The sequence below is a fragment of the Littorina saxatilis genome, linkage group LG4 (assembly GCF_037325665.1).
Source record: "Littorina saxatilis isolate snail1 linkage group LG4, US_GU_Lsax_2.0, whole genome shotgun sequence".
Lineage (NCBI taxonomy): Eukaryota > Metazoa > Mollusca > Gastropoda > Littorinimorpha > Littorinidae > Littorina > Littorina saxatilis.
In genome coordinates, this window is record NC_090248.1 from 61,566,633 (window position 1) to 61,594,425 (window position 27,793).

Here is a 27,793-nt window from a genome sequence, read left to right on the forward strand (position 1 = left end):
TGCACCAGTGAAAGGGTTAATTCACCAGTGGCTATGTAACATGTGTTACACAATTGCACCAGTGTAAGGGTTAATTCACCAGTGGCTATGTAACATGTGTTACACAATTGCACCAGTGTAAGGGTTAAGAGGGAGAAAGTCTTAATTAAATTGGAGGGTCTTGAAAGGGGGGTCAAACAGTATATATGTATATTTATTTTATTTTATTTACGATTTACTTACGAGGATTTATATCGCGCACATATTTCATCACACAAGGCGACTCAAGGCGCATGTTACCTATTAATGCCGTGTGAGATGGAATTTTTTACACAATATATCACGCATTCACATCGGCCAGTAGATCAACAGCCTGTAGGCGCTGCATCCACCTTTCACGGCCTATCATTCCAGGTCACACGGGTATTTTGGTGGACATTTTTATATACGCCTATACAATTTTGCCAGGAAAGACCCTTTTGTCAATCGTGGGATCTCTAACGTGCATACCCCAATGTAGTGTACACGAAGGGACCTCGGTTTATCGTCTCATCCGAAAGACTAGCACTTAAACCCACCACCTAGGTTAGGAAAGGGGGGAGAAAATTGCTAACGCCCTGACCCAGGGTCGAACTCGCAACCTCTCGCTTCCGAGCGCAAGTGCGTTACCACTCGGCCACCCAGTATATGCAGGAAGAACCTCCCATGACATACCAAGTATGATAGGTAACACTGGACCCTGTTGATGAACATTCGGAGTAAAAACAAGTCATCTTGTAAATATCTTCTGTGATAACTTCATTTTCAGGCAAAAGAGAAAATAGAGATAGCTCTTCGGTATTTTACTGGAACTGGTTATAACTTTGTCAGTACATGTATTCTCAGCACCTTTTCTGCTGCGAAATCTGTTTGAAATTGAAATAATGAATTATCCTCAGCAATCTTGAGAAAGGCATTTTTTTCTTAGTTTTTAAAATGCTTCACTCTTTTTCCTTACACATTTGTTTCTCCTTTTCGTTTTTAGATTATTGTTCATGTTGTGCCATTTATTTTTGTTTGTTTGTTTATCTCGGTTTCTTTTAAATGAGCTTTTAGACTTCAGAAAATAATCACCTTTTGTGAACTTAACAGCTAGACCTGTCATGCAAGATCGCAGTCAGTTCAAGTTCAAGTTCAAGTTTTATTAGTCCATAACGCATCATTTTGAACAATAAATACAATCAATACAATCACTCAGGTTACATTAACACTGGAACTTTGTAATTATAACTTTTAACAGTGACACCTTTTGCATAAAACAAAAATTGGTTAACCTGTGATTTTAATTTCCCAGACACTCTTTTTGTTAGGCTACTTCAATTCTTGACAATATATAGCTCATTTTACACACTGCTGTTAGCTAGGATGATCAGCAGGTTTCAGGTACATACTACATATATATATATGTGCAAGGGAAAAAAGAATAGCGGTTCTGAGGCAGAGGTCACCAAGGTGTCTTTATGTTGCAACAGTTTCAGGTGTGCCTCACTGGCATGCAGACGTATCGAGAAAAGTCGGTTAGTGTGTCTGCACAACCGGTGTGTTTATAGTCAAAGGCCTTCAACTCCTGCCCAAAACGTCACCTTTTTGTGACCTCTCAATTCATAAATAGAAGCAAACTGCAACGCTATTGGTCAAAAACGAAGGCGTCGTCCTCATGAATAAACATAACAAATTACCATGTCGGTACTGTTTCTAAACATACACAGGTAGCAGTAACTTCGTGCGCAAGCTGATAATCGTCTTATGAGGTGTCAGCAGAGGTTCTGTCAGGACAACCTTAGTCAGAATAAACCAAATGACGCAGGACACGCCCATTGCCAAGTTTGTGGTTGTGTTATGGTTTTTCGAATGACGAGCACAGTAAAATTAGGCTACCCAATCAAATCCTTCGTTTTGCAGTCGTTTGGATCACGCCATGATGTTTTCATTGTGATGAGGGGGCTTCTGACACATTCGCTGACGTCTGCTGGCAAGTTGAGAATCGTACCATTCAGTTGACGTGGTTATTTCCTGGACAAAACTTTGTTTAATTTAGTCGCAGGATCTTGGGGTATTTTTTTCAGCATTTAAGTCGAAGTCTGGAAGAAAACGACACCAACTTCTGGGGACACTTCATCATTACTCGAACGTCCAACGTTTTTGACCGACATACTTCTTGACATCTCACTTTCGGTATGTGAATTTTCCATGTTTCTTCTGTATACGATGAATCCGGTAAAAGCGGTTTTAGACACTCTGCATATTTTATCTTGTGTGCTGTGGTGGTATATATACCATAAGTCTACTGTTTTGTGGATAATCAGAGGTCGTAGTGCGGTTAATTAATCGCTCGTGGCTGCTTTTCTGATCGGCTTCCTGATTGTTCTCTTATGCGCAACACTGTTAGTATTAGTTATTCGCGTTTTTTAGGGGACAGGTAGTGTAAGTTCTAAGAGAGAGGTGATGAAGGTAGTCGGTAATTAAATATTGGTCAGTGTACATTATTATATGGTCAAAATTACAGTCTTACTCTTAGTATAAAAAAAATTTTTTTTTAAAGTCTATGCATGGTTTAGTGAAGAATACAATGCCAATGAGTGATTTCTACAAACCTAGAATTTCTAACAGCTTAACAGCCTGATAATCAGAAAGGGGAAAATGTAGGGGTTGAATTATCATTAATAATGATATCAGTTGGCTTGCATAATATTAATACTATAGGTGTGTCATTGAAATAATGTTGTTACCCACCTGTTTGTTTGTGTGTATGGTCCTTGCATGTGTTTTGGGCTGCTTTTTGTTTTCTTTTGTTTTATCATTTGTGTGAGTGTTCTACATGTAAATTGTAATACATTGTTACTGTTACTGTTAGAGTGACAATGACAATGACAATGACAAATCTTTATTTTTCGAGGGTGACAAGAATAAGCATAGATATGCTTTTTTGCATCTGGCCCTCGCCCTAAAGAGGGACTAAACTATTTTACTATAACTATGACTAGAAAAAGGTTACATAAAAACATTAATGGTAGACAGGGGTCGACACTAACTTATTTGGCCTGGGGCCAAACTGGCCCCAAAGATGGAAATTGCTGGGGCGGAAAACAAACATCTGGGGCCCACTCTCAGTATTCACGTGCGGCAATGCATTGTCTGTTTTTCTTCATCGTACTGAAGCCAGGGAAATTCTTTCAACCATTTGATATTGAAATTACGACAGCGCTTCGCTCTTTTGCCTGCATCGGTCTCCTTTTTTCGTTTCTCTCCACCCTGTTCTTCATCTTCATTTCCATGTCTTTTTACACCAGGGATGAGTGTGTCGCCACATTTTGCGTTTGGAATTTGAAGGCGATACTTATCTCTCACGCTAAAGAGCGCAATCTGGGAGTTATTTCCCTTGCGGCATTGTCCTTCGACGATTTCAATGGTTTTTTTTTCTTGACTGCGGCATTGATCGTAACGCAAATTTCAGTGACGACTTTGACTGGCGATTTTTAGTGATCGGCTCTGGCATTAGAATTTTCTGTTTGTCATTGTTGGAATTTATCCTGGGGCGGAATGGGCCCCAAGCTTCGGCAATGTTTGGGGCGGAACACAAAACTCTGGGGCGTTCCGCCCCCCGCCCCCGCTAGTGTCGAACCCTGGTAGAACATATAAGTTTATGTACATGAAGCGCATTATGTAGAAGCATTGTAGATCATAAGGTAGTGTTCAAAATTGGGTGTAAAGCAATGAAGATAAACGGAAAGTAACCCAACAATACATTAGCTCAGCAAAACAATGTATTACAGAGCCAAATCTTCGTGATTTTGTCACAATAAACCATAATTCCGATAATGAACAACTGTATACAAAGAAAACATACCAACCAATCAAGTTTATTTGTTCATAGAGTTCATTAAATGGAAATAATATTTGGTTCTAAAAGAATCCGTGTTGGTGGATTGCCGCAGGGCGTCCGGAAGAGCGTTCCAGAGGCTGCTTCCTGAATAAACAAGACTTGATTTAAATAGGTCTATCCTAGGAAGAGGAGTGTTTAGTTTTATAAAGTGGTGCGAATTCTTCAAGGAGAACTTTGAGCAAATGGTTTCGGGTGCATTTTCTGTCATAATTTTATGCATCATTATTCCTTTGTTGTAATTCATTCTTGACTTTAGAGGTAGGACCCCTATGTTGATGTAGTCTGAGTCGGTGAGAGTAGTCTGTTTGAGTAATACTACTTTTAGCGCTCTTTTGTGTAATCTGCTGAGTAGCTTTAGGGAATTATCACTTGCAGAGTCCCATAGAGTGGATGCGTAATCAATAAGAGACTGAATATGAGCAGTGAAAAATACCTTCCTGGCTTGACAATTAAGAGTCTGTCTGGTAGTGGTACTCTTACTCTTAGGCTCTTGAAATATATATACACAGTACTTCATTGCTACCTTTGATGAAAGGAGACCATTTGGGCCAACCAAAGGTGTCCTTGGTTTGAGGTGGCCTTTCATTACAGGGATTCTTTGGTTGAATTACTAGCAGAAGGAATGTCACATGCACAAAGAGTTCTTAACAGGATGGTGTTTTAAGTATAGGTCCCTGCCTGGACGCATGACATTCCACGGATGACTTAAAGCTAATGTTTTTTTTCTCCATTTTTGGACTTGCAGGTTTCAAGATGAGTGGTTTGTGTGCAACAAGAATACGCACGATCTCACCTCACAGAAAAACATTACTAGTCGGCCTCTCATCGCGGGATGCATCCCCACACAGAACGGGTCGACCAAAGGACCGCATCCCCAGTGACCGCAAGATTCCAACAAACAGCTTGGCAGCATTCAGCACATCTTGTGGCTGTCAGTCTTCCAACTCTCAGTCCACATATGTACAACAGTCCGGTGTATTAAAAAAAGATGCACAAGCACAAGTGGTAGGAAGAGGGAGAGGGAGCAGAGTGCAACAACAAGAGTCAGTCAGCAAAGTTTTGCACCAAGTCCATCTCTCAAGCTGGGCCAAGGGCGGTTTAGGCAGTATTTTCAACGGCCTGGGAAGTTTTGCTAACAGGCCCTCTCGACTAGTAGAAGAAGTTGGCAGGTTACTTGGCCGCAGCAGCAAGAAGGAGAATGGCGCTCTGGTAGTGTTCAAAAGGAAAGATGCAAAGAAAATGAAAGAGGTATTCCCGGTCATAGAACAAAGTGCAAAAGCAACATCTCCAGCGAGAAAAACACCTCATGTACAGCAGCTAGCAAAAACAGACACAGAGCGAGAACAGCACAGCTTTCAGAAAGCCATGGAAGACACTCACGACAGCATTGTCTCGTTTTATCACGCATACACCACGCCTGATTATGTGCCAAGCAAACCCCAAGAAAAACCTGAAGGCAAAGCCAGCCCCAAGCCAAGTCCCAAGCCAGTGATCACAGAGACGGATGTTGGATGGAGTTTTTTCAGAAAGTTCCCCCTGCAATTCAGCGACGCTAACAGCATACCAGTGAAGAAGAAGCCGTTGATCAGGAAAGATTTTGTTTCAAGATCGGCCATTGAAGCCCGGACGCGTGCGCTTGTGACCAGCCTGAGGTCTGCGTCATCCTATACGTCGAAGATTGTTCGTACCCAGGACCTGTGCAAACACCTCAAGCAGTTCCCCAGTGGCCGACACGAAGCCACAGAGGTATGTTGCTTGCTGCACAGCACCTTTTTTCAATAGTTAGCTTTAGTGCATGATTGTTTGTTTGGGGTTGGTTTGAAGTTGTTCTTTTAGTTGACAGACCAAAGGATCAAACCAAGAAAGTGTTATGAGGTTCCTTGTAATGAGAAACGTGAAGTGACTTTAGTATCCTTTTTCTTTTCAAGGAATTTCAGTTCAGCAATGAACAAAATATGTGATCAAGCGACCAGACTGTATTCATATCTATATATATATATATATGAGTTGGATACGTGTTTGACTTTATGGCGGCAGTGGTGTGTTTCAGTGCAAGGCAGTGCCTGTGCTGCTGCAGATGACGCAGTCCGAGGACAAGGGACTGAAGGAGGAGGCGCTGGAGGCTCTGTGCCTCCTTGGTTACCATGGACCGGTACGGGGCCGGGGCATCCGCATCCTGACCCTGGATGGTGGCGGCACCAGGTAGGTCGTAATAGGCTCAGGAAAGGAGACTGCAGACTCCGTCTTTATGTAATCAGTCGATGTGAGAGTAAGTGTGTGTGTGTGTGTGTGTGTCAGTGTGCGTGAATGTTAATGAAAATGGTAGTGATGGGCTGGGTAAGCATCCTTTTTTGAAAAGAAATGTAGATGCAGTTGCACCATCGACTTCTGGTAATATCAGCCAGTTTTGCGTCTCTGGATTCATTTGAACACTCATCTGTTCATCTTACAGACAGTGTAATCTTTGAAAGAAGAAACTGGGCTTTTATTCTTGAGAGGTTTTTTGAGCCCATGGAGCAGATCAGCAAGGGATAGGACGCATATATTTATAAATGCACGATTCAGAGAATCGGATACGCTAACATGATCACTTCCAGCACAGTTGTACCGAGGCTTGATGGCCTTGCAGCAGGACAAAGTACAGATAAACGCACAGTTGTGCAATGTAGCAACCTCTCATGGTTTTTCTGCAAGGAATTAACAGAGTTATCTTGTGTTGTTGTACAGAGGCCTGATGACCCTTTGTTGTGTTGTTGCACAGAGGCCTGATGACCCTTTGTTGTGTTGTTGCACAGAGGCCCGATGACCCTTGTGTTGTTGTACAGAGGCCTGATGACCCTTTGTTGTGTTGTTGTACAGAGGCCTGATGACCCTTTGTTGTGTTGTTGCACAGAGGCCTGATGACCCATTGTGTTGTTGTACAGAGGCCTGATGACCCATTGTGTTGTTGTACAGAGGCCTGATGACCCATTGTTTTGTTGTTGTACAGAGGCCTGATGACCCTTTGTTGTGTTGTTGTACAGAGGCCTGATGACCCTTTCTTGTGTTGTTGCACAGAGGCCTGATGACCCTGCAGTGCATGGAGAAACTGGAGGAGGTGAGCGGCAAACCTGTGTACGAGATGTTTGACTTCGTGTGCGGTGTCAGCACGGGGGCACTGATCGCGGCCATGGTGTGTCTGTACCGACTGCCGCTAGACACGTGCCGGAAGCTCTACACGGAGTTCAGTAACCAGATGTTCAGTCGCAGTCGCGTCTTCGGCACCACGGGCCTCGTCTGGAACCACGCCTTCTACGATTCTGACCAATGGGAGCAAATACTGCAGTGAGTATTGATAATGGGCAATTATTGCGAGTGATAATGTAATGATAATGAGCAATTATCGTGAGTGATAATGTAATGATAATGAGCAATTATCGTGAGTGATAATGCAATGAAAATGAGCAATTATCGTGAGTAATAATGTAATGATAATGAACAATTATCGTGAGTGATAATGTAATGACAATGAGCAATTATCGTGAGTAGTAATGATAATGATCAATTATCGTGAGTGATAATGTAATGATAATGGACAATTATTGTGAGTGATGTGGTAATAATAATGAACAATTATCTTGAGTGATAATGTAATGATAATGAATAGTTATCACCCCTTTACACCAGAGCCATTGGCCATGCACAAACAAAAATAGATGTGTCCATGTGTACAAACTGTAAAAATACAAGAAATGAAAATAAAAGTAACAAGTGAGTGTGGCTCTCTGTGTGAAATGTATACTGACTGTTTCAATGTACATGATTCTTTTTTATGAGGTTTGCAAGATGATGATGGAACTTGATTTTACAAGCATAGAGATGTAATGCTACACGTTTTCTTACATATTCTTACAAACAAATGCAGAACTCAAATAACGTTGGTGAATGATTTAAAAGTAAAACAAGCATCAAAAAGACAAAAACAAATAAGAAACAAGAACAAGAACAAAAACAACAACAAGAAGTACAAGAATTTAATTTGTCATATATAGCGAATCCAAAAAATAATTCTTATAAAAATTAAAAAAATAATTCTTATAAAAATTAAAATTTGTTACCAAAAAAATCTTGTTTTTTTATTTTGTCATATATAGCATAAAAGCCTTTGTCAATTGTCCTGATGCAGGTAAGAATCGTACAGGCATACACTCCTTATAAATGAAATACATGTACATTGACAAATAAAAAACAAACAAAAGCAAGTGAGGCTAATAATAGCAAGATTATCATAAAGATATAGTTAAACTAACAATGTTCTAATCATTATGTTGTTAAAATAGCTGTTATTTGAGTACTACTGCTGACAAAATTCAGAGCAAGGCAAAAGACTGAGAGAGTGTTGTGTATCTGTGTGTTAGCGAGAGTGTGTCTGTGTTTTTTTTTATGTCTGTGCATCTTGACTCATTTGGGAATATTGAAATGTAATACAGTGGAGTCCAGCTATAACGAACCTGGGTATAACGAAATCCCTCTTTTAACAAACTGCCATTGATTTCCCGGCAGACAGCCTTCTATTTCTTACTTGTTACTTTCCGGCTACATCGAACCTTTTGAACTCATTTGCATAACGAACCCCTCTTTTAACAAACACGTTTTCAACGCCCCAGAGCCGTTTTGTCTCTAAAAGTCACAAGGCTACAACGAACTGATGTCAATAATTGTCTCCAAAGACAAAAATACACAAACACAAGTGCACATCGCGTGATGAGCGAACTTTGAACAAACTAACAGCGGGAGGTGCACGGAACAGATCGAACCAAAACCGAAAGTTGTTGTGACGTCATGACATTTTGCGATGTACGTCAGCGAAGCTCGTGCACATGTGGTCTGTCTTGCTAAAAGCAATGGCTGACGAACATGGTTTTGAAATCTGGAACTGTTTTTTTGTTTTCTCCGATCCGTGACCGAGTGACGCGATATAGAACCACGCGTTTGTTTGAATCAATACTCTCCTCAGGCAGTGAAGTCTCCTAAATTGCTCAACACTGTGGACAGTCCGGAGTGCAGTTATGTTCCGTGAATGAGCGAGTCAAAGTTTTATCGTGAAAACTGACGCTTTTCATGCACCTCCCGCTGTTAGTTTGCCTCTCTCTATGGATTATATTATGAAGCTGTTGAAAACATGCAGAGATTGTACTCTCCAAGGAAAGATCGATGGGACGATCATTTGAAGGTGATTGGGAAAACTTGTCTTGAGGCCATTTAGGGTTGAAAACTCTACAGCGAATTACTGATATAACGAACTAAAATGTATCTCCCTTGAGATTCGTTGTACTTGGACTCCACTGTAATCAGCTCCTTACAAATGGGCTATTTGTGTTGTTGTTTGTCATGGCTTTGTGTGTTTGTCTTCAGGGCAGAGCTGGGGCAGAGAACCATGATTGAATTTTCCCGTGACCCACAAGTACCCAAGGTATTGCTTGTGGCTGATTGCTGTGGATGTTCACATGGTTTACTTTAAGTCCAAGTTCAGATCTTTTATATGTTGGTGTCATGAGTCTGTCTTTTGTGTGATATGAAGCTTCTTTTGAGTATTAACCCATTTTGGCATTTACCCCCATGGCATTGCATGGACCGTAACTCCAGCAATTTTAACTCTTAATGTCCTATACCGCGCCGTTCCGCTTGTCGCTGACGATCCTGATCCGCTTGAAACCGCGCGCGTACCTGTAGCTAAGGCTAAAGGGGAATAACCCGGAAATACAGCTCTTCACGAAGAAAACCGCGAGTGGTGCTCGTTTGTCAACAACCGCTGACAGTTGGTGATTTTTGTCTCAGTTTTTTTTTTACCCTTTCTATTTTTCCTGACCGATTTTAGTTGAGTTTTTTGCGAGAGAATGTTTGGATCAAAATGGCTGACTTGGATTGTTCATCTTCATCATCTTCATCATCTTTTCATGGATTCGATCGCGCTGACATTCGGAACTTCGGCAACCCTGCTGATGTGTTAGGCCTTGCAGATTCAGGTCAAAGTGACATTTCTGTGTCAAGTGTGCACACTGCCGATTTATCTGACTTTTCATCCGGAATTTCGGACATTCCATTGAGTAGCAGCGACGATGACATTGACATCTGTGAACCCTTCAGTTGTGTTGCTTTGTCAAAAGTTAGACACAGTCAACTAGTTTTGCTCTGAGTGAACAGTGCAGCTGGCCTCAATTAGCCGGTGACACCTCTCTGGCCACAACACCAAACAGTACATGGCTGGGGAGAGAGAGAGAGAGAGGGGGGGGGGGGGGGGGGGGTAGCTGGCTAAACTCAGTGGGGTGTCCGGTGTCACTGAAGTCAGCAGGAAGAGCATTGGAGAGAAATAGAGAGGTGTACTCTTCCAAACAATTTCCAAAGATCAGTTGTAGGGCTTAGGGTAGTCAGTGAGGGAGAGTGAGAGCGGTTTGTGAACAGTCCGACTGAAGAGTGAAAAGTCACTGCCACAAGATCGGCATGCAGTCAATAAAGCCAGACAAGAAGAATGATTATGACATGCGGCTCCATCTGCTGGGTTTTTTTTTTATTCAAACTGGTTTTCAACGCTTATTCTCACAAAGCATCTGCACACCTGCCTCTGCCTCTGTGCTGTGTTTGTGTGGCTGCTTTCGTATGATGCATGGTGAGTGCGTTCACTGCCTTGTCACCACTTCCCCACCTTTTTCAGAGTGTTTTCTTGGAGTTGGATAATTCTCCTTACTCCTCGCCCCCTCCTTACTCCTCGCCCCCTCCTAACTTCAGTTCATACTTTATTGCGTGCCGACTGACCAGTCGGTGTGGCGTCCGTGTAGAGAAGAAGGGAATAAGGTTACACAATGCGCTAGTGTGAGACGCCAAGTTTCGTGTTTCGAGTTGCTGTAGTAAATATAGAGTAAACTTTGTCTTTGGGACTGACTTTCTGTTGTGTGCTATCCGTCTTTCGACTTACGTAAGAGAAATCCCATTTCGAGCTCAGGGTACTTTGTACACATAGATAAAGAGGGATAATTCCGGACCAGAATTTCTTTTTGTGCTAAGCGAAATTTTGACTTAACCGTTTGTGAGTTAGCTGGATTTGCCTGTAGCTTTGAGGGTGATGCTGATCAATGAGTGATTGTGTACATTGCGAGAGAAAGTCAATGCGAACTGTCTCACTTGAGGATATTTTTTCTCAGAAACTGTTCTCAAAAAGTTCTCCCCCATGTTTACATAAACACTGTTGTGGTTGTGTGTGTGTGTCACTGTGTGTGTTGGTGTTTTTTTTATTTTTTATTTTTTTAATGTGACAGTTGATATTTGAAATGCTGATTTATTTTCTTATCTTTATTTTATTTCCCTTTTGTAACTGGACAAGTTGGCGGAACAAAAAAAACAAAAAAACTAAATAAACGTTGAGTTAAAATGTTAAACTGGTGTGGGCTACCCCGTCCTTATGTGCATTGTCCAAAGTTCTCACTCGTCTCACTCTGGTGTTGTAAAAATTCTCTCTTGTCTAACTATCTTTTGCATGAAATTTTATCTTTGTTCGTCTTCACTTTTCTAAATGTTGTGTGTAATAAACAGATTGCAAAGGAAGTTGCAACTGGCAAGCACAACAAAAACCTGGAGAATTCGCAAACTTTGGAGCATTTTCGTAATCAACATCTGACGCCCGCTTGCGCCTAAAATCCTGACAAAATTTTAAAAGCAAATAACAAAGCGTCCATGCGAAAAGGCTTACAATATATGTGACAGTTGAAAGAAGTCAGTAGAAGTGCAGGTTTACATAAACACTGTTGTGTGTGTGTGTGTGTGTGTGTGGTTTTTTTTTTTTATGAATGTGACAGTTGATATTTGACAGTTGATATTTGACAGTTAAAACAAGTCAGTAGAAGTGCAGGTTTACACATAAACACTGTTGTGTGTGTGTGTGTGTGTGTGTGTGTGTGTGTGTGTGTGTGTTGTTTTTTTTGAATGTGACAGTTGATATGTGACAGTTGAAGCAAGTGGGGAAAAAAAGTGCATAAACACTGTCGTGTGTGTGTGTGTGTGTTTTTTTTTTATTTTAATTTTTTTTTTATGAATGTGACAGTTGATATTTGACAGTTGATATTTGACAGTTAAAACAAGTCAGTAGAAGTGCAGGTTTACACATAAACACTGTTGTGTGTGTGTGTGTGTGTGTTTTTTGTTTTTTGTTTTTGTTTTTTGTTGTTGAATGTGACAGTTGATATGTGACAGTTGAAACAAGTGGGGAAAAAAGTGCATAAACACTGTCGTGTGTGTGCACGGTTTTTTTTTTTATTTTTTTTTTATTTTTTAGGGTGACAGTTGACATGTGACAGTTGATATGTGACAGTTGAAACAAGTGAGTAAAAGTGCAGGTTTACATAAACAATGGAATGTTCTGTTTGTTTGTCATGAATACAAAGAATGAAACACCTTGGTTTGGTTTTGACTCTATTTTTAAACTGTCACCTGTAATTAATACACTTAACGGCTTTTTACAACTAAGGTTAATCTTCAAAAATGTCTAAACTTCCAATTAACATAATCAGCATTCATATTTGAACATCTAAAAAAAAATTGGATTAAAACCATTCACAAACAAAAAAGAAATGATTTATTTACTGAACCACCTCTGTTTCACACAATTTAGTCAGAAAATAACAGGATCAGGGAAGAGAAAGCTTCAAAGTCTTATAGGACACTTAAAGTTAAACTTGAAAAGTCGCAGCAAAGTAACTACTGCAAGTTTTCTGAAATTATAAATGCTAAAACATTGCAGGAAGCCAGTTTCAATAGAAACAGATGTATGTGATAGGTATCAGTGTGTGTAAGGGGTGTTTCAGGGATCTGCATATTGGGAGCTTCAGCAGGGGGTATTGGACGCTCTGGGGGAGTATGAGTTAAAAACACAGGGGGATCAGACTGTGGCACATCTGGTGATAGGAATTGTGTTTAAAGTTGCTGATTTTATGGATCAGGGTCAAATGTTTTAATGTCATGTATGATTCATTTATTAGATCTGATTTAATCTAAGTTCCGATATCTTTTATTTATTGTTTATTTCAATACTGTTTGTGAGTAGCTTTGTATGCTTGTGCGGTGTTTGATATTCAGAAAGGACTGAAGTTTTTAACAAATGGAGCTTGTGTTTATATTGATGGTGCTGTTCATGAATAAAAAAAACTCCTCCGAAAGCGGCGTATGGCTGCCTAAATGGCGGGGTAAAAACGGTCATACACGTAAAACTCCACTCGTGCAAAAAACACGAGTGTACGTGGGAGTTTCAGCCCACGAACGCAGAAGAAGAAGAATAAAAAAAACCAAGAAAGGTAAGTTGTTGGAACGTTTGTTATTGACAAAACAATACGTTACAGTCACAAATATATTGACCCAATGGTCTTTTAAGTGAACAGACAAACAATTAGTGACAAAAACTTAGCTTGATGTGATGTATTACGCACACAGAAGAACAAAACAAACAAGAGGGTTGCAGTCAGGCAAGATGAGCAAATCCACAAACAAAGAGACTGCCAACGTTCCAAAATTCAGAATAAAAAAACAAGAAAGACCGTTGGGTCGATATATTTGTGACTGTAAAGTATTGTTGTGTCAATAACAAACGTTCCAACAACTTACCTTTCTTGTTTTTTTATTCTGAATTTTGGAACGTTGCAGGGTTCCACACAACCCCAAAAGTCAAGGGTATTCATACCCTTTCAGGAAAAAAAGTAAAGGGTTTTTATACTCCTTCCAGATTTTTCACAGGGTTTGAGTGACAATCGGTGTATCCATGAAATGTCATTTTTTTTCCCAGAGCGTTTTGCGAGGCATTTTTTTGAGCAGGCGACAGCATCGGATAGGCTAAAGCGAACAGTGCCATCGAGATGATCACTTTAAAGATATCGCGCAGTTTGAGGACAAGGGAGGCAACCTCTGCTTCACGGCGTGTCAGTGTCGACAGAGGAGTGGCACGAACACGGCGTGTACTTTAGTGGTCTCAGTAGAGCAGGCGGCCTGCGTGTTGTTGCTTGTAAACTAGCAAAGGCTATACCCTTTCAGCGTTTGACTCGTACGTTTTTTTACCTCTTTGGAGAGCATCTCGTACATGATTTGGAGGGTCAAAGGGTATTATACCCTTAATTTTACGTGATATGGAACCCTGCGTTGGCAGTCTCTTTGTTTTTGGATTTGCTGTTCATGCTCATACATTCTATGGCCTTTGTCACCATGGTTACAGATGGCGGCGATCTCTACCGTGATCAACATGCCGCGGCTGAAGAACTTTGTGTTCCGGAACTACAACCTGCCCCCCAGCACGTACTCGGCGTACTCGGGGAGCTGTCATAACAAACTGTGGGAGGTGATCCGAGCGTCCTCGGCTGCCCCGGGTTACTACGAGGACTTCCGTCTGGGCGACTATGTGCACTCTGTGAGTACAGTTGACCCCCCTGCCCCCCTTTTAAAGGTGGTCGTCTACATTTTTGCTTTTTTTCAATAATCTTATGGTTAGATTTCGCTAAAAAGTTATGTCAGATGATGAATGAACCATGGGGAAAAAAGTTATAGAAAAAAAAATATACCGTATTTGACGGACTACAAGCCGCGGCTTTTTTTGAAAAAAAATCGCATTGCGGCTTATGAAAAGATGCGGCTAAAACGTTACCTAAACTTGAATAGCATTCACCTAATGGAAGTCGCCGCGGATTTTCATTTCGCTCGATTAGCGATTACCGGTACTTTATTAGTTCTCTACTCAAGACTCGGCGCTTTTCTCTTTCTTTCGCGAATCTTCGTTTGTCAACAAGTCGTCGTGACAAGATAGCGTACAGAGAAACACCGGATGTATCAGGATCTTGCGCGCGTGAGATTTCATTTTTTTGTGTCTGGCGATAGTTGGAGGAGCGAGAGCCGCCATGTTGTGTTTTCGTCTGCTCGAAATGTGCGCAAAAGTCGTAAATCATCCCAAAAAAGCTTATTCCGGGCGGGACTACATGTGTGTGTTGGTTACAAATTGTGTGTGTGATATTTTTCTTCAAACTTTTTCACTTTTCATCTTTGTTTCACTTGTTTATTCTCGGAGCTGATTTCGCCAAATACCATACTTTCGTTTGCCTGGTTCTTTTGATTGATTGACACGATCTGATTATGTTTTTTTCGACGGCGGCTAATATAGTGACGCGGCCTATACGTGGCTCGTCCCAATTTTTTTTTAAAAGTCGGGGGTGCGGCTTATAAAATGGTGCGTCTTGTAATCCATCAAATACGGTATGTAAAAAATTTTTTATTTTTGGGTAGCGTGACTCACGCTTCCAGTATTTTGTTTTCTGTTTACTGAGAACATGTGCTTTGCCTAAAAATACTGACCAATCAAATTCATGTCACTATGCTTATAGCCACGCCCAAACAAGTGCAGCAACAGTTTGACACTGGAGCGCTGTCCACGCTTTTTTTTAAACGCACGAAATGCACAGGATTTCAGAGGAGTTTTGCGCTTGGCATTTTCCAAATAAGGATATCCTACTATGAGTACTACGCTGGAATACTACAATGAATTTTCAAACTGCTACACTGGCTTCGTCTTTCCGGATCGAAAAGGGGTGTATTGTTGATAATTGTAAATAATAGACTGCATTTTAATGGTCAAATGGCGATTTTGGTATAAAAATGTAGACAAGGACCTTTAAGACCTTTAAGACCCCCCTGTTTAAGACTTCTTCCCTTTTAAGACACTGTTTTCTCAGATTTTTTGTTCATGACCTGTGTAAATGGACCCCCTTTTTAAGACTGATTTTCTCAGAACTTTGGAGGTCTTAAAAGGGGGGTTCCACTGTACTTCACCCTCTCTGTATGTGGTGGTTAGCTTTAGTATCAGTATTGATATGGACAGTTGTGTGGTGCTGTGGGCAGTGGTTAGTGTTAATATCAGCATTGGTATTTCAGATTAAATCATACAGCAAGTGGAGCTATTACAATGCTGTGGCTTTGATCTAACCGCACATCGGGAGCAAGCATATTTCCACTGTGTATTCTTCCTTTGATTTGTGGGCGATACTCTGGAAGTGCCTATTGTGTGGATATGTCTCATTTTAACCTTAATTGTGGGGGGTTGCTCCTGAAGTGCCTTGTAGGCTGGAAGATGAATTCTGAAAAAAAGCCTATGCGTTGTGTCGCTAGGATGGAGGGCTTTCAAACAACAACCCGACAGCCATGGCCGTCCATGAGGCTCGCCTGCTGTGGCCCCATGAGAACATCCAGTGCGTGGTTTCCTTGGGAACAGGGCGCTGGGAGCCGCAGGTGGAACTGGGCGGCACCAACAAGGTGTCCTTGAAAGAGAAGGTGGGCAAGGTCGTGGACAGCGTTACGGACACTGAAGGTGAGTGGAAGGCGGTTCAGGAACTCTGGTATTCACTGCGTACTTGACGGGCGCAATTGTCTAGTGCAGAAGATACCGACCTCCCATGGGAAAGGTTGAGTGTTCCAATCCCGGCTCCTCCTGGTGGGTTAAGGGTGGAGAGCTCCTCCTGGTGGGTTAAGGGTGGAGAGCTCCTCCTGGTGGGTTAAGGGTGGAGAGCTCCTCCTGGTGGGTTAAGGGTGGAGAGCTCCTCCTGGTGGGTTAAGGGTGGAGAGCTCCTCCTGGTGGGTTAAGGGTGGAGAGCTCCTCCTGGTGGGTTAAGGGTGGAGAGCTCCTCCTGGTGGGTTAAGGGTGGAGAGCTCCTCCTGGTGGGTTAAGGGTGGAGAGCTCCTCCTGGTGGGTTAAGGGTGGAGAGCTCCTCCTGGTGGGTTAAGGGTGGAGAATTATCCAATCTCCCAGGTCAACTTACACGCAAGTGCCTTATTGTTGAGGAGATAACTGTTGGTCCTTTATTATGCAGTGGGCCAACGAGTAGTTCCCCCTTGTCCGGGTAATATATATTTATTCCCCCCTCTGCTTCTTTCTCTCTGTAAAGCCCGTCCTTAATTGAGCCCGTAGTCGACTACACGAAGCTTCGCAAAGTCTTTATACCAAAAACCCGCAGCTACGGCGTGATACTTTGACCCCAACATCGCTTCTCAAGTTTTGAGATGCGAAGCTTCGCCGCAGCTCGCAACGAAGTTGGTTTTTTTGTAAGAAGAGTGCTTTCGATTCAAGATGGACGACGAAATCAGACTCGTCAATATAACACTTACCTCGACAGTACTATTCTTGCACATTATCTATTATAGGCCGAAAAAATTGGACAAAACGCTGAGTGGGTACAATTATCTCCCATAACCATGCGCCACCGTGGATCCCAAGCACTGTCCGAGTGCTTCCCCCTTACAGGATGTAGGTGGCGCGTCCTCTTTCTTTTTTCGCGCGTGTCAGACCGGCTGTGTTTCTGCTACGCTCCCGGATTATTTTGGACTAAGAGGCTTCTTTTCTGTGTGGACTATCACCTGTTGGATTATTGTGTGTTATTCCACTTCTGGCTTGAGGCTACGTTGTGTTTCCTTCAACTTGTGCCTCCGTTTTTGTGTGGCGGACTCGGCGTGCCTCCCGTCCTACTTCGTGGTGACCGGTCGTCTGCTTCTCGTTTCGCCGCATTCACTTGAGTATTGACCTAAATTTTCTTTGAATTTTGTTAATTCTCGGTCTTTAAGGGTACGTACAGGGCGAGGTAGGATGTCTCGTCCTGTTTTGGGCTCTGGTTCTACGGAACCAGAGTCTGCCGGGGGCAACCCTTCTCCGGGCGCCCAGCGTCATGTTTTACGCACGGAGAAGGGGATCTTTCGGCGCTCCGACTCTCCCTCCCCAAACGCTTTGCGTTTGCGGCGAGGGAGGGCGGAGAAAGCCTGTTTGAGCAAGCTCAATGCGAGCTTGCTCAAACAGGCTGGGCTTGAGCCTGGGACTTCGGGCGGGGCTGCGCCGTCGAAGGTTCGGGGAAGGTCGAGGAGAAAGAAAAAGCTTCTTTCTCCTTCTCCTTCAGTGGAACAGGCTTCCCCCCCCTTCGACGCCGTTGTCCGGCCCTCAGTCTCAGGCTTCAGCTCCTCCCGGTTTCAAGCCTGGGGGGAAGGTTTCCTTCTCCTCCCTGGCTCGAATCCGGGGGCAGGTCGATTCCCAACCCTCTTTGGGGGTTGGTGAATCCGATCTAGGGGCTACTGGAGAGACTCAGGTTTTGACAGCCAACGGCCATACCACGTTGTAAACACCGGTTCTCGTCCGACCACCGAAGTTAAGCAACGTCAGGCCCGGTTAGTACTTGGATGGGTGACCGCCTGGGAACACCGGGTGCAGTTGGCATTAAAATCTTCCTTTTTCCGGTGCCTCTCCTGTGCCCTCCTCGGTTTCCACCGCTGTGGAAGCCAGGAGGGACACGGGTCCTCCTCTGAACTCCCTCGCTGGGTCGTCTGCTGCTGTTTCGACAGTAGTTTCGGCCTCCTGGGGGGGGAGATCGGAGGAGATGACGGGGTCTCTGAATTCCCTCCCCGCTGGGGTTGGGATGCGAATTGACCCCGTTCAGGGCGGTCCTGTGGGGGCAGGGGTTTCAGGCTTCGTGCCTACGACCACTGCTACTACGGTTCCCTCTGACGTCCGTGTGACTGGTGGCTGTCCCTCTTGTTAAGACGCTCCGGCCGACTAGTTACTGGACGTGGAGGTGTTCGACAGAACGTGGTACTTCTGTCGAATGGTCAGGGCGACGGGAACATTGTTTCTGTTGCTCAGACCGACACCTCCGACCGGACCGTCTTGACCCCACGCCATTCCTTAGCGTCTGGTGTTCGGGTGACGGATGGTCCGGACCAAGGGTCCGGAACGTTCCAGGCTTACGGGTCGGGATCGAACCGGACCCACGGGTCCCGACTGGACTTGACCTCCGGGTTTGGTCCGGACGGGACCCATGGTACGGGACCGTACCGGACCTTAGGGTCCGGTGCGGGACAGTACCTCTGGCCCTTGCCGGACCCCCGGACCTACGGGTCCGGATGGTACGGTACGGGACCAGTGGTTCGGTCGGGACCGGACCACCCGACCACCTCTGTTGGTCTGGGTGGTCTGGCACCGAACCGGAACACACCGGACCACCGGACCTACGGGTCCGGATGGTACGGTACCGGACCAGTGGTCCGGTCGGGGCCGGACCACTCGACCACCTCTGTTGGTCCGGGTGGTCTGGCACCGAACCGGACCATGCCGGACCTACGGGTCCGGATGGTACGGTATGTCCACGTCCGACCGAGCCACCCGAACACTTCTGTGGGTACGGATGGTTCGGTACCGAACGGGACCTCCGGATGCTACGGGACCGGACCGAACCTACGGGTTCGGATGGTCCGGTACCGGACCAGTGGTCCGGTCCGAACCGGACCACCCGACCACCTCTGTTGGTCCGGATGGTCTGTCACCGAACCGGACCATACCGGACCACCGGACCTACGGGTCCGGATGGTACGGTAGGTCCACGTCCGGACCGAACCACCCGAACACTTCTGTGGGTACGGATGGTTCGGTGCCGTACGGGACCTCCGGATGGTACGGGACCGGACCACAGGACCGGAACACCGGACCACCCTATCGGATCGGTCCGGACCACCGGACCACCCTATCGGATCGGTCCGGACCACCCGACCACCTCTGTTGGTCCGGATGGTCTGGCACCGAACCGGACCTACGGGTCCGGATGGTACGGTATGTCCACGTCCGGACCGAGCCACCCGAACACTTCTGTGGGTACGGGTGGTTCGGTGCCGAACGGGACCTCCGGATGGTGCCGGACCGGACCTACGGGTCCGGATGGTCCGGTGCTGGACCGGTGGTTTGGACCGGACCACCCGACCACCTCTGTTGGTCCGGATGGTCTGGCACCGGACTTACGGGTCCGGATGGTGCGGTGTGTCCACGTCCGGACCGAACCACCCGAACACTTCTGTGGGTACGGATGGTTCGGTGCCGAACGGGACCTCCGGATGGGACCGGACCGGAACACCGGACCACCCTACCGGACCGGTCCGGACCACCCGACCACCTCTGTTGGTCCGGATGGTCTGGCACCGAACCGGACCTACGGGTCCGGATGGTACGGTACGTCCACGCCCGGACCGAGCCACCCGAACACTTCTGTGCGTACGGATGGTTCGATGTCGAACAGGACCTCCGGATGGTACCGGACCTACGGGTCCGGACCTACGGGTCCGGATGGCCCGGTGCCGGACCACCCGACCACCTCTGTTGGTCTGGATGGTCTGGCACCGAACCGGACCATACCGGACCACGGGTCCGGATGGTACGGTATGTCCACGTCCGGACCTAACCACCCGAACACTTCTGTGGGTACGATGGTTCGGTGCCGAACGGGACCTCCGGATGGTCCGGCACCGGACCGGAACACCGGACCACCCTACCGGACCGGATCGGCACCCCCGACCGGACCGGACCATTTCTTTTCTGATCAGACCCGATGGGTTCCTGTTCAGTCTATAAATGGCGGGGGTTCGTTGGCTGGGCTGACCCAACAGTCGCAGGGTTGTTGTTTTTCTCCCCCTTCGGCTGCTGGAGACGTTTCGTCTTTGGGGCAGGGGTCTTCGCGGCCTCTTGCTTCTGTGGGCGTTTCTTCACAGCCTGCTTCATCGCTTTCGGCTCTTCCCCCTCAAGCTCCCTACACTCCTGCTTTTGAGGAGTTGTCGGGAAGTGAAGAGGAGAGTGAGTCGGAGGACGATAGGGAGGAGGATCAGGGTCGCCCTGAGGTTAACACTGATCCTCTACCCTTGCCGGTTTCTGATGGAACTTCCGAAGCTATGCTTCGTACTTTCCAACAGTACATGACAGACATCACGCGGCGTCTTGACGTCACGGATGCCTCTCTTAAGCGTCTGTCGTCTAGTGTTGACACACAGGACCTGGACCCGGGGTCTGAGGACGAGAGGCAGGAGGCTCGTCCTCGCACAGCTAGAAGGACGTTTGAACAGTTTCAGGACGTCCTTCCCTGAGACGCCCTCTCGTCCTTTGAGTCCGCTTCGGCCCGGGCGTGGGAGGCTCACGCCGCGTCTGCCGGCGGCTCGTTTTATGAACGATCCGTCCGCCGGCAATTCGCGTTCCACCCTAGTCTTAGTGCCACGGTGGAAGCGGCAGCACATCGCCTGAGGAGTACAGATTCACGTGCAAACGCGACCTATGTTCCTCGGGAGGACGCGGGTTCAGTGCCATGCTTTCCTTTGGGAGGCGCACCTCCACTGTTTCCTCGTGTCCAATCTGTTTCGTCCCTCCCTTTTCCCTTTGACTCTCGAACTCTCCCTTTCCAGACTTCGAGTGTTTAGGGTGGGGCTGACGGTGATGTGTTCGTTGGGGAGGTGCCTTCGGTCAAGAAGGTGGAACTGAGCTCTGCTTCGTTCCACAATCTTGAGGCCACCGTTTCTTCCACAGTCGAGGCCCAATCACAGGCCTTGACATGGATGAGCACGCTGTCCACACTGTTGGACCCTCCCGATCGGACAGAGTCCGATTCCACTCGGGTCCTTGACACGGTTCGAGTGGATCGGGCTTTGCATGCCGTGCGATCGTGCGTGACGTCTGCGGCAGAATTGGCCATTGGAACACGGGTCCACTTTATTGGCCCTGTTCCGTGATCATTTTCTGCCTACTTCTATAGTGCCTCCGGATATGAGGAAGAGTCTGAGGAACACGTTTCCTCAGCCTTCTTCCCTCTTTCATCCGGACACTGTTCGTTCTGTGGTGGAGTCCACACGCCAGAGGAACACTGATTCTCTGATGGTTGGCCTCGCTGCTTCGGCGACGGCGGCGGGGAGTAAGAGAAGTGCTACAGTCACCTCCAGCTCCCAGCCTCAGAAGAAGAAGAAGAAGCCAGTTTCACTGCCTCCTTCTTCCTCCTCTTAGGCGCCTGTTGCGTTCCCAAGCAAGACGAAGGGTGCTCAGACAGGTAAGGGGAAGCACCACCACCAGGGGGGGTGGTCGCAAGCCTGCGCCTGCCCGCCAGCAGAATTTTCAGTGAGTCCCGGCCCTACGTTGATGCCCCCTCAAGTTGCCCCTCTTTCGTCCGTCGGTTCCCTTTTTCGGGCCCGCGGCATGTGGGGCAGACTGGTCTCCAACCAGTTTTTCTTGAGGGTGGTGTGGTCGGGGTTTTCTCTACCGCTGTCGTCACAACCTCCATTGTCCGCTCTACCCTGGACGTTCCCCCCTCCTCGAGACCCTGCCAGATGGCAGGCTCTTCAGGACGAGGTGAACTCGTTGGTCGAGAAGAAGGCGGTCTACCCCCTTTCTCAGCCTTCTCGGGGGTTCTGCTCCCGCCTGTTCACCGTCCCCAAAAAGGACGGCCGGTTCAGGCCGGTGTTGGACCTCTCCACCTTGAACTTGTACCTTCACAGGTGCAAGTTCAAGATGGAAACCCCTTCGTCGGTCCGGTTGGTCATCCGGCCAAACGTTTGGGCCATGTCTGGGACCTCCAGGATGCTTACTTCCACATCCTGGTGGCCCCGGGGTACCGACATCTGCTCCGGTTCGTTTGGGAGGGCACAGTGTTCGAGTTTCGGGCCCTCCCATTCGGCCTGTCCTTGGCCCCTCTGATTTTCAACGGGGACAACAACACCACATGCTTAGCTTACCTTCGCCACCAGGGGGGCACCAATTCTCGGTCCCTCTCCCTGTTGGCGGAGGAGATTCTGCTCTGGTGCCAGACCAATCAGGTCCGGATGTCAGTCCAGTTCGTTCCGGGGAAAATGAACGCCCTGGCCGACATTCTCAGTCGGGGCGATCAGGTTCTCTCCACAGAATGGACCATCGCTCACAACGTTCTACAGCGTCTGTGGGCAAGGTGGGACCGTCCTCTGATCGATCGGTCCGCAACTCGATTCAGCGCTCGGCTTCCCAGGTACGTCAGCCCCTTTCGAGACATGAATGCGTTCCACTTGGACGCATTCACTCTCTTGTGGAGGCTCCTCGATGCTTACGCCTATCCCCCGACATCTCTGATTCCGAGGGTGCTGGCAAAATATCTGCAGGAACGACCAAGACTGATTTTGGTCGCGCCTTACTGGCCAACAGCTCCGTGGTTTCCAGATCTTCGCGGTCTCACCCACGTAGACCCTCTACCTCTGGATCTGGACGGGGGAGGTCTGCTCCAGCCTCGATCATGCCTCCCTCATCCACGTCCAGAGAGTCTGTGCTTGACCGCATGGCTCTTGTGCGCTCCAAACTGCTTGCACTAGGATTGCACAAGAGTTCAGTAGAGTTTTCCTTGAACGCTAAGAGGCGATCAACTAATCAGCTCTACGACTTACGCTGGAGAGCTTGGGCCACCTTCGCCTTGTCCAAGGGGATAAAGCCGCTTTATCCCTCAACACAGGACTTGGCCAACTTCCTGGTGGAAGTGTATCAAAAGAAGAGTCTTTCTTCTAAGACTCTTCTTGGATACAGATCTGCCATCGCTTCCACGATTGCGGCCGCTACTGGTCGCAGATCTGAACACTTGATCAGGTCCTCCCTCATCGCTAATGTCCTTTCGGGTATTAGCAATGCAGCGGTGTCTAAACCTCGGGTTTTATTTCCCAAGGGGGATGTCTTTCTGGTCCTCAAACTCCTGCGTAGCAATGAGTTTGAACCCCTGGCAGGCATCAGTATCAAGTTGCTGATTTTTAAGACTAATTGTTCCTCATCGCTTTAGCCACTTGCCGTAGACTCAGTGGTATTCAAGCTTTGAGTGGCCTGGACTTTGACATTGAGTTCACCACACAGCAGTGGTTGCCAGCATGGTCACGTCAGTCTAAGGTATGTTTCTTGGGTATATTTTCTTTTACGGTAGTACTGTTCGAAAATTGCCTGGGTATCTTAATCCTTGGATTTAAGTGATTTTGATTAAGGAGTTTAATACTCTACATATCACCCTCACACCACTCTGGTATTCTGTGCAAGAATAGTACTGTCGAGGTAAGTGTTATATTGACTGTAAGGCTTCTTTTTAAGCCTACTGTCTATATGATACTTACCGAGACAGTACTATTAGAGTTTCCCTCCCGCCTCCCCTCTTGATATGTTATGGGCTTTTTGAGGGTCTGCAGCTCATAAAGAAAGAGGACGCGCCACCTACATCCTGTAAGGGGGAAGCACTCGGACAGTGCTTGGGATCCACGGTGGCGCATGGTTATGGGAGATAATTGTACCCACTCAGCGTTTTGTCCAATTTTTTCGGCCTATAATAGATAATGTGCAAGAATAGTACTGTCTCGGTAAGTATCATATAGACAGTAGGCTTAAAAAGAAGCCTTACAAATACCATAGTGAAGAATGCATTTATCGACTTTGGTTGACCCAAAGTACACGAACTAACCTCCTACCTGTATTATTTCATACTGCGATGCATTGACATGTCGAATGAAACTCGAAATCCCAGCGCTCACGCTAACTGGTCCCGGCCGTGCTCAGTCAACGAAATAGAACACATACAATTAACTTACGTCATCATCAAGTACGTAAAGTACAATTTGTGACGTAAAGTACTCAGAAAGAAGCACACCACGCGCTGGTCGAGACTACGCGCATTTGAGACGCCAAGACATGAAAAGATAACTCTCTTTTCCGCCATAGTGCCTTCCCTTGGACTGCGACGAAGTCTAGTTCCGGTAGCTTCGCGAAGTGAGCTACGCGAAGTCGACTTCGTCCAATTAAGGACCGGCTTAAACGTGTAGGGCTAGTTATTTTTCGGTAACTTACCCAACAACCAAAATCACTTAGCCAACAACGGGCCTGAATCCTCGATAGCTCACAGGTTCATGAGCTAGACTTTGAGGGAACTACTTTAGCGATTGAAAAGTTTCGAACGCTCTAATGTACGAAATATACATCTCTAGACCAAACAATACAAACATACTGCATTTAAACTGGCAACTACAGGCTTGAACACATTAATCTCCATATAAAATCGATGAGTTTGGTTGTTTTCTAAATCCAAATCTATCGATCAGTGCAGAGAAACTCGATTTAAATCTCTTATGAGTGCAAGCAAACTCCCAAGGCAAGTAACTCTCGTACTCTGTCTTGCAACAAGAGTAGTTCCCCTTCCAAATTTTCTGAACTGAGTTGCTTGGACAAAAAACTGCAATCCTACGGTTAGTTTTCGACAATATTTCATTTTATAAACAGATCACACGCAACCAAATGCACACATCTCATCAATTTAAAGAACATACAGCGGTTTCATACACTATTTTGCCCCAGAAAACTGAACTTCATACAGTTTTTAACGTTGGAACACGGGTGCAAAAGTTCGTCTGCTTGTCCCATTCGAAGAAAGAACATTTCCTGAGCGATACCAAAACATGAACAGAACACACACTATCTACCTTTACCGCCACAGCAGAATAACAACATAACTGTGTGCTTGATTTTAGTCCATAACAGGGAAACTGACAAAAAGTGTTAACAGAATTGATTGATTTTCCCTGAACTATACAACCGCGCATTATTCAATCGCCTGCGCAGGTAGACTGAATAGGATTCGATCAAACTTTCGCACAAAAACTCCTCTTTTCTTTGAATAACTGAAGAAAGGAGGAATAAAGAGGTTACATACCTCATCTCAGTGATTATTAAAAATAATGGTCTCAGTTCGCGGTCATGAAAAAGCTCGCTGAAGCTCGCATTTTTTATGATCCGCTAACTTCGACCATTATTTTTAATAATCACTGAGACTCGGCATGTAACCTCTACATAATTATATGCAGACATGCGCAAGAAGAGTGATGAATAAATTACTTACTTTCCCGTTACCACATGATGTCAGTCTCTTATTGAGAGAATGCCACCAATCACATCCATCCACTAAAGTGCATACTCTAACCTATGCAATCGCGTTACACTTATCCCCATTTGTGTGTACACGTACATGCAAGCACAAGACCATGTGCGCACAAAAAAGATCCTGTAACCCATGTCAGAGCTCGGTGGGTTATAGAAACACCAAGCTACTGAGCATGCATCCCTTGAAATCGGCTTATAGCTGCCTAAATGGTGGGGTTAAAATGATCATACATGTAAAAACCCACTTGTTAAAAAAACATGAATGTACGTGGGAGATTCTGCCCATGAACGCAGAAGAAGAAGACGAATTTGTGATGTAACAGGTGCATAGATAGTGGGAGCAATGTAACCCCTGATACATTTGTGAGGTTGGCAGCAACAGCGATGAGAACATTCACGTGGTGTCTATGCAAGAGGAAAAATAGGTTGTGGCGAACTCTGAAGACTAGTTAAGAATGTGTTGACACATCCCATTGCCTGAATGCTCCTGCACACATGCACCAAAAAATGGACACATCTAAACACAATCACATACGCATGCACACACACTGAAGAGCGCAGACACACGCACACGCGCACGCACACGCACACACACACACACACACACACACACACACACACACACACACACACACACACACACACACACACACACAGGATAGGGTTATGGTTAGGATTAGAACACACAAATACACACACACACTTGTAAAAACACTACAACAGAGCTTATCCTTTTCCTTGCAGGTGTGCACGTAATGATGAACGACCTGATGCCGCCCGCCACCTACTTTCGTTTCAACCCCTACCTGTCGGAGGACCTGCTGCTGGACGAGATCCGGTCGGATCGCCTGGAGGGCATGCAGCGCGACGCGACCATGTACCTGCGCAAGAACGACATCAAGATACGCAAAGCCGTGGAGACGTTGACACAGACTCGCATGGCTCACCAGCACGCCATGGACTGGGTCAAGCTGAAGTCCGACACCATGCTGTAGGTCTGTCTGTCCGTATGTGAAGCTCCACCCCCCACCTCACCCCCATCCCCCCTACGACCCCCTTCCCCTCCCGCTGTGTCGGGTGACGTAGACTGACACCATCTTGTAGGTCTGTCTGACCGAGTGTGAAGTTCCACCCCCCACACCTCCCCCCCTCCCCACTTGTTTCCTTCCCCTCCTCCCCCCCCCCCCCCCCCCCCCCACCTGCTGTGTTGGGTAAAGTATACTGACATCATCTTTTAGTCCTGTCTGACCGTGTGTTAGCTTTGAAACCACAATAACTTTTTGCAAGAGTGAAACTCCACCCGCTGTGTTGAATGAAGCAGACTGACATCATCTGACTGTCAATATTGAAACCTTTACAACTTTTGCTAAGTAAAATAGATGGATTGTACAATTGACAGCTGGTAAAGAGTGAAACCTTTACAACTTTTGCTAAGTAAAATAGATGGATTGTACAATTGACAGCTGGTAAAGAGTGAAACCTTTACAACTTTTGCTAAGTAAAATAGATGGATTGTACAATTGAAAGCTGGTAAAGAGTGAAACCTTTGCAACTTTTGCTAAGTAAAATAGATGGATTGTACAATTGACAGCTGGTAAAGAGTGAAACCCTTACAACTTTTTCGAAGTGAAATAGCTGGATTGTAGAGTCGACTGCGTGTGAAGGACAAAACTCTCCCCCTTTGTTTGGTAAAGCAGAGTGATTTCACCTTGTAGCTCTGACTGCCAAGACATTAACGCTGCGACCACGACAACTGTTACGTGTGTGACAGACTGACGTAATCTGGTGGGCTTCATCGTGTGTTGCACATGTAAACTACAAAACCACAACAGTTGTACTACAATTGAAGATTGACTGCAATTGGAAGTTGATGATGTGCTGTTAATATCGAAAACAAAAGCAAGGTGAACCACGTGTAATAAAAGACTGAAATGTAATAAAAGAATGAAAGCATTTTGCTGATTTGGTATCGAAGCTCATAATTATCTCACAGCATTTACATGCATATGCTAACTTCATGAGATCTTCTCAACTGTTATCTCAAGGAGTATGTTTTGATCATTTATTTAAATCGGATGTTTACCAGCATAACTCTTCTCATGTCTCGCAGGCAAGCAGCCACATACCATACAATCACA

At 45.9% G+C, this 27,793-nt stretch overlaps 1 protein-coding gene and 1 non-coding gene across 2 annotated transcripts; both read left to right on the top strand.

Moving 5' to 3' along the window:
- Positions 1-1,708: 1,708 nt before the first annotated feature.
- Positions 1,709-26,816, top strand: LOC138965281 (calcium-independent phospholipase A2-gamma-like). Its single transcript, XM_070337411.1, has 8 exons — positions 1,709-2,193; positions 4,647-5,647; positions 5,952-6,103; positions 6,959-7,225; positions 9,296-9,353; positions 14,130-14,321; positions 16,067-16,265; positions 26,400-26,816. The coding sequence occupies exons 2-8, from the start codon at positions 4,655-4,657 to the stop codon at positions 26,648-26,650; spliced, it is 2,112 nt and encodes a 703-aa protein (XP_070193512.1). The 5' UTR covers positions 1,709-2,193; positions 4,647-4,654; the 3' UTR covers positions 26,651-26,816.
- LOC138965738 (5S ribosomal RNA) lies at positions 18,034-18,152 on the top strand. Its single transcript, XR_011455511.1, has one exon. It is a non-coding gene; the product is annotated as a 5S ribosomal RNA (ribosomal RNA).
- Positions 26,817-27,793: the final 977 nt, after the last annotated feature.

What these genes read in the sequence shown, in the direction of transcription:
- LOC138965281 (XM_070337411.1), top strand. Translation starts at nt 4,655, where the DNA reads ATGAGTGGTTTGTGTGCAACAAGAATACGCACGATCTCACCTCACAGA. An exon ending in CTGGATGGTGGCGGCACCAG is followed by an intron (nt 6,104 to 6,958) that starts GTAGGTCGTAAT and finishes GTTGTTGCACAG; the next exon opens with AGGCCTGATGACCCTGCAGT. An exon ending in CAGCGTTACGGACACTGAAG is followed by an intron (nt 16,266 to 26,399) that starts GTGAGTGGAAGG and finishes TTTTCCTTGCAG; the next exon opens with GTGTGCACGTAATGATGAAC.